General features: G+C 46.7%; 1 protein-coding gene across 5 annotated transcripts in view; it reads left to right on the top strand.

Moving 5' to 3' along the window:
* Positions 1 to 8,766, top strand: part of LOC100741629 (protein FAM102B) — a 52,761-nt gene that overhangs the window by 3,143 nt on the left and 40,852 nt on the right. For 3 of the 5 annotated variants that reach the window (XM_024368796.2, XM_024368799.2, XM_024368798.2), the window contains exon 2: positions 2,819 to 3,521. In XM_024368796.2, coding sequence (XP_024224564.1) covers positions 3,376 to 3,521 — 146 coding nt within the window. In that variant the 5' untranslated portion in view covers positions 2,819 to 3,375. Of the gene's footprint in view, positions 1 to 2,818; positions 3,522 to 8,766 lie in introns of those variants that run through there. The other 2 variants (XM_024368804.1, XM_024368803.1) reach the window with 1 other exon arrangement.

Here is an 8,766-nt window from a genome sequence, read left to right as displayed (position 1 = left end):
GGTCGCTCGATCCTGCTATAGGTCTTCAAGTCGCGTGAACGTGCCTATTGGAAATGTCGATAAAGGTTCAGTGACATTCGTTGGCGAACGTTCACCCGCTAACGCTTGCTACACTCTGTTATTTGTTCAGTGGCGCTTTTAGTTCCTGGAACTTTGCTCTTTTGCTCGTACAACGCGAATGTTTGTCGTCTATGGTCGTTTGATAAATATCCTTAGATTATGTTTCATAGAAAAATAGGATATCGAAGCGTGGATCTAGAGTACGAATAACGTCGAGATTATATAGGCCGAAGAATATCGTCAAAGTACCATATATTATCAGTCAACGGGATGTAAATAATTCGTACAAAAGGTAGTAGGATTGAGGTGATAGGTCGTGACAGTGATAGGAAGAAATACTTGAGTATATTTAATAATATATATGTCGGAGAAGCGTCAGCAATAGGGTTGTGGGCGTTTGCTAGATCTTCATTGGAATTGGCCATCGCTGTGTTATAACGACGGTACGGCCTGGTAATACGAGTATGGATACTACCGATTCGACGATCAACCTCGGTGGTTGGGCACTGGCGATACTAGTGACGTTGGTCTTTGGTTCCATAACGAATCCACGGTCAACGGGAGGATAGATATACTTGCTCACACAATACTCACAGATCGTAACGAATTTTCGTCCCGATGGAAACTATGCCACCGAGGAAAACTATGATGGGGTGTGCCTAAAGACACGAGGTCATCGAATTCGTCGAGTATAGCCCTCGTTCCGAAAGTAAGGGAAATTGACGTCGCTGTCAATTGGTCAATTTGGGACAAAGACTGCCCGTCCGTTTGAAAAATCTTAATTACCAAAGAAACCCAGGTTTTATAGCGGGTCCACGGGCTAACTAAACTTGTGCTGTGTAAGTGCCTCAATATCTGTATTCATTGTCCGAAGGAAACGTTGGAATGTTTTACTATCAGTTACCTCTATGGGTATTTCTTTTAACGAGGGTCATACTATCGCTCCATACCTTTGTTAGATGAAGAGCCCGTCCCGTTGACCGCGGCTACGTTCGGCGGCTGATAGTCGCCTTGAGCCCAAGTTTATCACAAATCGCAAACAAGTAGAATTGGGTAGAACGAAGACAAATTGTTTAAATACAACTGTAAACTTTACAGATTTTCCCAAGGTTGGCAAAAACCCCAATACCCTAGTCCAGACTTTTACTATAGCTACACTTAAGTAATAAAAATAAGAAATAGTTGTAATGTTCTAATCCGATTTTACGACGATGTGCCTGGGCTCAAACTGACATAACGGGTCACTGAACGTAGCCACGGTCAAGGGAGGGACGTGCACCTGACACAGGTATGGAATAATTATATAGCTCTCCTTAAAAATAAAGAGAGGCGGGGAGAAGAATATCTAAGGGCAGTTCCACTTGGACCGCATGTCAGTTCATGCAGATAACATTTACTTGTAAGTTTTACTTTGTACGTTTACTTGTGTTGTGTTATACGTCTATCTCATCGCGTTCGTCATCCCGTTGACCGTGGATTTTTTTATCGAACCTGAATTCGTTGTCATCGACATCTTGACCATCCGATCGCCGCTGTTACTTATAGCTTCTTGTAGCGACCACATTTGTGCCGATAAACATTAGTTACATCCGCGATGGAAGTTTCATTGAACGCCCGAAAATTCCAACCTGACTCCGACATATTTATTACGATATACTCTATACGTACACTTTGCGTAGAACTCGCGATTATTATTAGCGGTTCGCGATTCGCGATCACAAGTTCGACTTCTGGTCGATGCGTTTTGATGCGCGATACAAGTTCGGGCGATGATTGCTTAAGATGCCGAGGAACTCTGACCGATTATTGCGAACTATTGGACTTGGACCGACGTGTAACGATTCTAACTGACTGTAACGACTGAGTTTTCGTCACGATGATGCTACAGAGGAAAACTATGATGCGGTCTAAGGATGCTAGATCATCGAATTCGCAGAGGAAAGCCTTAGTTCGGAAAGTGAAGGAAATGGTCGTCGTTGTTAATTGGCTAATTTTGTGTGTGTGGTTGGAAAAGGATACTAACTGTCCTTGAGAGAAAGTTGATAGCGGGAAGCATCGTGCGTTAGAAAAACAGATTTCTCGTATCTTTCCGTAATAGGTGATAGATTTAGGGTCTGTTGAGGGAAAGACTATTTGTCCCTTTGGAGAATCTTAGCTAAACATATCCTAAGATTTATAGCGGATCTTTAGGCTAGCTGAAAATATTCCATGAGGATGTATCGATATCTGGCAATCGTGTTATCCGAAGAACAGAGTCTTTGTGTAGCGAGCCATGGGACAGAAACCGTTGGAAAGTTTATTGTCGAGTACCGCTACAGGATCAAACACGCGGCCTAATCGCGATACTTAACGAACCGTGTAATTCGCTGTTTAAAATAGACACGTACAAAATATTCGGTGTAAAAATATTCGTTGTTGCTTGCTTTAAGCGGAACAGATTGGCGCTATAAATTCAAAAATAATGCCTGAAATTAGAATGGACACGTGCTAGGCGCGAGCATCTATTTGGAAAAAATTGCACAAGCAGACCCAGAGACCTATGTAGCAACGTCTCTGATCGCTTTTTTTTTATAGTTGTGCAATGAAAGGTTCCAGATGCCCGTGGCCCTGGGATTACCGCGGGCATTATCGTTCAAAGCTCGAGTATTAATGTCACACGCACGCGCGCGCGTCGCGTATGTAATAGATACGCGAAACGCGGTCACGATTCTTCGCAACTTTTATTATAGAAAGACACTGAATTTCGTTTAATTTGCAGTCTCGACGAGGATGGCGAACACGAATAATTGCCGTTTGTGAGTGTCGGCGCCGAGAGAGAGGATCGCGGAAGGCCACGTTCGTGTCGGTACGAGAGAAGAGCAGCGATGTCGGTGAAGCTTCGAACGAGATCCGCCCAGCCGGCTTCAAGTGTTCAGCTTCGTCCCTCGGGATCGACCAGCCTGTAAAAAAGTTGGATGATCGTTGTTCGACAAAGAGGATCAAAAAGAAACGGAGGGCCGTGGTACTGCCTTTTCGTAGCGGAGTAGAAAACGCGAAGAGATATTTTGGTAAATAGTATCTTAGGTAATTGGTGAAACGGTATCACGGCGCGAGACTCGACTAGTCGCTATCGGCGATAAAACCACGTTAAATGGTCGCATTTGGCGCACAATTTCTACTTTTCTCGCGCGTGCCGTGTACCGTGTTCGTTATTTGCTCGTGAAAATCATCGACGATTTCCGAGTAAGAAGCTGGAGAATCGTGAACGTTCTCCGGTCGAATTTAACCACGATTAAGCGACTCGTGGTGAAAGTGAAGTGTCTCGGTCTTGGTGACATGGCCTTCATGATGAAGAAGAAGAAGTACAAATTCTCGGTGGAGGTGAACCTGGAGGAGCTGACCGCGGTGCCATTCGTGAACGCAGTGCTGTTCGCTAAGCTCAGACTTCTCGACGGTGGATCTTTCGTCGATCATTCGACCAGGTAAGCGATCACCAAAATTTCCCTTCGTTCTCTCGTTTCTACGTTCGCGATCGTTTCTCGCGAGTACGAAGAATCCTCTTGGTATTCGCGCGAGATGCTACTGTCGCGTTAGGAGGAGAAGTTTCGCGACGATGATCACGATCGATTCGTTTCGATCCGCCAACACGTTCCAGCGACCCAGTGTCGTAGTTGGAAGTACGAACGGCGATCGTGTCTAGTCCAACGGACGGCGAATTTTTTAATTCGCGATACAATAACGATCGCGTGTCTGTGCAGCCGTATAGCTCGTTAAAATTACTTTTTCAACCAAGTCCGGAGAGTAATTACTCCGTAGGAGGCGGTTGTTTCGCGCGAGAACGAAAGTTGTTCCAAAGCGTTTCGTCTGATCTTCGCTTAATCTTTTTTTGAAAGCTCGTTTACGTGCTCAACGACCACAGGCATAATTCGGTTCTCGAGAAAAAAAAACTACTTTTGCCGCATGTTCTTTTCTCTCATTTTTCCATACGGTAACTTCGTTATATCAGAGAGCGTAGAGGGTTGAAATTTAACGAGCGAACAAACAATTATCGCGAAATAACCGGTGTGCCGGTTGAACGAACGTTCGCTACTGTGCACCGTTGAACAACGCGTTTTACGACGCGTCGAATGACACGCTTACGTTTGCCGCGAAGAAGCTCGCGTACGTCTATTGGATTATTTAGTTTCCGTACTTGAAAGGACAGCTACGAAAGCGTGACGGAAACTCGTTTAAACCGTATCGGCCGTGAATGAAACGCGTGCCGTGGACGCGGATTAGTAGCTCTCTTGAACGAAGCGTGGATCATCCGAAACTCGGTAACAAGGTTCCGCGCGTGTTGCGATTCTTTTTTATTCTTAATTACCAAGTAACGTTGACACTTTATCGAGCAAACGTGGAATACGAAGAAGCTGACCCAGCGCCGCAAAGTCTCCATATACCTTGGCATTTCGCCATTTTACCAACTTGGATATGATTAACGAGCTCTAACGTAGAACGTACAATACGTACTTTGCTTCGTTAATGATAGGGGGAATACGTACGTACGCGGTAAGGGGTTTTAGCTAGTATCGAACGAGCGATTTTCTGGATCCGCCTCGATTCGCTACTTCCTAGCAAGGCGAAAAATAGTACGGTGTTTACGATGTAGTCGCTTTTAAATAGCTGACAGTTGCGTGTGTCGACCATACATTTCGCCCACGCCCGCCAACTCTAAATTCGTCCTGGAATTTCTCTAGCGTTCTCGGAACTCGCCCGGGATTTCCGAATCGACTAATCAAATTTCTCCGACGATCGTCACCGCGATAGACCTTGAACGAGCGAAAAATTCGATGGTACTCTCCCAAGGAGAAAGAAACCTTTTGCAGTTTATCCACAGCTGGCTTTTCTTTTCTTCCCGTTCGATGAACGTGCCTTGACTGCCCCGAGTACCTACGCGCTTTGCGTTCTACTTTTGCTTCGCAGAAACCAGAATTTCAGGGGAATCTTTTACCATTTCGTTTGCACGATCTCTCGAAATCTTTCGCGTTATTCAGATGCATCAGCTACTTCCATCGAAACGTACATCGAACGTAATAAATTTCGTAGCAGCGTAGGATGGATCGCGATCGATCGACTTCGAAGAAGCTCGTAGAAGCGTCGATAAATTTTCGTGGAAGAACCGTACCCGTAGCTAGCTACGCGTTGGCATCTGATCAGGTGTTACAAAGCAACAGTTGGCTGATAGCGGTAGCGCTACTCGACGATTGTTTTCATCGCGCCTGTCTAACAATAGATCGTTTTCTAACGTGGAACGTTAGTTCGGGTAATTCGATTATTAACCAAGACGAAGAGAAGAGAGAGAGAGAGAGAGAAGAATCGTCCGCTTGTTGAATCTATCTCGCTCGATATTTTTTAATTTAGTAAAAAACCCAAACTCAGGGCGAAAACTGAACAGAATCGCCAGAGCGACGTAACGCGTACATACGCGCAACTGGCAACCCGAAGGAACGTTCAAACGCGACGTTAACGTTTCCTCCGGGCCGTGTCGCGACGGTATATCGATATCTTCGCTTCGCAGACACGATTCGATCGTGTTCTACCTTCCGTCCATTGTCGGTCGATATCCAGCTGCGATATTTCACCGAGCTCGGAGTGCACGGTATTTACATCGAGCGCGCGTTATGCACGACATCGTGTATTCTCTTGGGAATAGAACGTTCCCGCACGTGTGCAAGATGCACGCGACATAAATTCCAGCGGCCGTACCGGTTCGTAAACCATATTTCGTCGGTAGCCGCGGTCTGCCGGACGCGGACGCGCGTCTCGTTTAAACCAGCGCGGACGTTTCACGGCAAAGGATCGATTTTTCCCTTCTTCTCTCTCTTCTCTTTATGCGTATCTGGTTTATTTAGCTTGCGTAAAACATCCTGTCGTCGTACGATGTACAACGTAATACGTAGACGCGCTAGTAAATTTGTTAGCGGATCGTTTCGAAAGAAACAAGTTGAAACGAAGGGAATTCCTTATTACCCTCGACGACGTGCTTACCGCGACTTTTGGCGCTTGGTTCCAGAGACGCGTAGCAACTTGCTCGAAACTTTAAACGAGAAAAGTAAATCACAGATGAACGTGTTTTGCTCTGCGAACCGTTCGCTCCTAAACGCCGAGAGGCGCATAGGACGATTAGGTTTTCCATAGCGGAGAGACAACGTTCGAGGGAATCAAGACTGTACGAAGAAGAAATTAGCACAGTCTGCGGAGAAGAATACGTCAAAAACTCCTGTTCCGGATTATCTATAATCCCCCGACACAGGGTTGAATCAACGCGAATCGTCGTTTCGCGGCTATGAAATCAGCGATGAAAATGAGTCACGTACGGAGTATATTGTTCACCGTTGCAACTTTTCAGACCGTCTGTCTTCCCCTTCGTCCCTCGCTCGTGACGCCTTTGAAAATACCGGAAGCTGGCTGGATCGGTGCCAGAACGGTCTCTACATCTCTGGCGAACGACCCGATCGTTTTATTATTTCGCGATCGGTGTTCGTTCGCATAGCTTTCCCATTTTTTCGCCATATAAACCTACCGCAGCTTGGGCAATTTTTCGCGAAACGAGCCAACTTTGGCATTTTCCGTGGCGACGCGACTCAACTCCAGTCGATGTCGCAACGATCAACGATTAATTAAACCAGCACGTTTTTGGTCTTTTTTCCGATTGACAAGTTTAATCGCGGCAATCGGCGATAGCTGGGCACGTAATTAACCGCTTGCTCGCCGCTAGTCCCAGAAGCGTGCGACCTCGAGGTGATCTCGATCGATTCGCTCGACTTTCCACCGAGTTTTCCCGAAAGAACCAGAGAAGGGAAGGAAAGGAGGGGGATCTCGGAACGCTCTCGCGAGAACGCGTCGCGCTGCCGATGTTTCTGCGATAGGATTTTCTGGGAAAACAGAAGCAACGGTATTGCGGAAAAGCGGCGTTTCCGGCGATCCCTCGTCGATCGATCGGGTCTAAGCGACGAACGTAAACTGATCATCACGCCTTAACGAAATTGCCGAATATCAACGAGATACATCGCGTGTCTTCCCTCCTAGCGTCTTTTTGGTTCCCTCGATGGAAATTCCTCGTGAAAATCCTGTTACCTCGATATCTCAATATCTGGAAGATCTGCAGCTTATTCGCAATGGATGCTATTCCGCACGGTTGATAACGAGATCTTGATCTAATTGTATACAAGTTTCTTGTCGATTCTTTGATCTCTCTACGGAAAATGATGCAAAGTAGGCTAGGGAATCCGTGTTTTTCAGCACTCTCTAGCGTTCGTGAAAAGACAGCGTATCCGCGAAGAAGTCATTACAGGAGAAACACTGTTCCTTTGGATCTATGTCAGTGAGAACGATTTAAGTTTCTAAGAGATTTCTCTCCGCGTTCCTGCCGTGTGTAACCCTCTCGATTTCAGCCGGTGACGAATCCTTGGCTACCGTCCATGTTGTTACATCTCGCGAACTAACGAAAATTAGCGGCGGGAACACTTTCGATCGTCGATTTTACGCTATCTTGCAAGACGAATCTCTCGAATATCCGAATCGTTCGTTTCCAACGACGCTGTCGCTTCAAGAAACAACATCTCGCGCTTATAGTTCCTAAACACATTTTCAAACGTTATAAATTTTCCAAAATTTCGGCTTGGACCAGGGTTTCGACGATTTCGTTTTCCAGTTTCGTTTTCCAGTAAAGGAAACTCGAACTGGCCGAAACGGGCGTACGAGATAGCGTAATCGCCGAATCGAGGGGAACAGCGTTACAACGAACGACTAGCAAGGCCGATACGATTCATCGTCGGAGGGAGCGGTGCGCGCAATCAGATCGAGATAAGCGATTTCGATTTAACGTCAGAGACGGTCGGCTGGTTTCTCGGCAACAAGGTCTACCTTGAACCATGACCTTCCTCGGAATCGGCCGCCGAGCACCGAATAAAAGTCTGGAAATAGTGCGTCCACGACGATCGGGCAACGAGATTGACGGCGAATTCACGATGGAAAGCGGAAAACGGCACGAATTTCCCGGTTTCGAATGCGTCGAGACGCGGAAGTCCTATCCACTTTAAAATTTAGCAAAATATCCGCTTTAAGAGATCGAAAGCGCCTCGAAACGTCTCGCATACGATATCGTAGAGTTTTTCTCGCTAATTTCTCGACGGTACCGATCGATGGTCGGTCGATGAAGCGACTGGATAAATAACGAGACTCGAAAGCCGCGCGAAAGAAAAGCGACAGTGGGAAACGTCGAAAGAGAAACGCGATTCTCTCGCCACCGATAGCGTTAGAAAGTACGGCGATTCGTTCTCGTCCTGATTCGCGAGGCGCGAAAATTGAAAGAGAAAAGTTTGGTCGGTCGATGGGTGAGGAGGAAAGGAATCGGGGAACGTGCGAACCAGTAGTTGATCGTGTCGAGGAGAGGCACGGAGCAAGGGAGGTGGAAAGAGACGGAGATGAAACGAGCGGAGGTAGTTGACTAGAAGAGAGAAGGAGAAGATACACGAGGGCACGACGATAATGGACAATGTCCTGTCGTCCGGTGTGTCCCGGGCATGGAAACGAGTGACCATCGTTGGAGGACCTGACACCGCCTCAATGTGTCGTGATGAGGAAACACCCGATTACAACGCTCCGACCGAGGCACGGAATATTTCTGCGTGTATCCACGGGAACGATTATGTCGATACTCGTCGCGCCATTGGCTCGTATAACCAT

This window comes from Bombus impatiens, unplaced genomic scaffold (assembly GCF_000188095.3).
Source record: "Bombus impatiens unplaced genomic scaffold, BIMP_2.2 scf_0478, whole genome shotgun sequence".
Lineage (NCBI taxonomy): Eukaryota > Metazoa > Arthropoda > Insecta > Hymenoptera > Apidae > Bombus > Bombus impatiens.
This window is presented reverse-complemented; position numbering and strand designations above follow the sequence as displayed.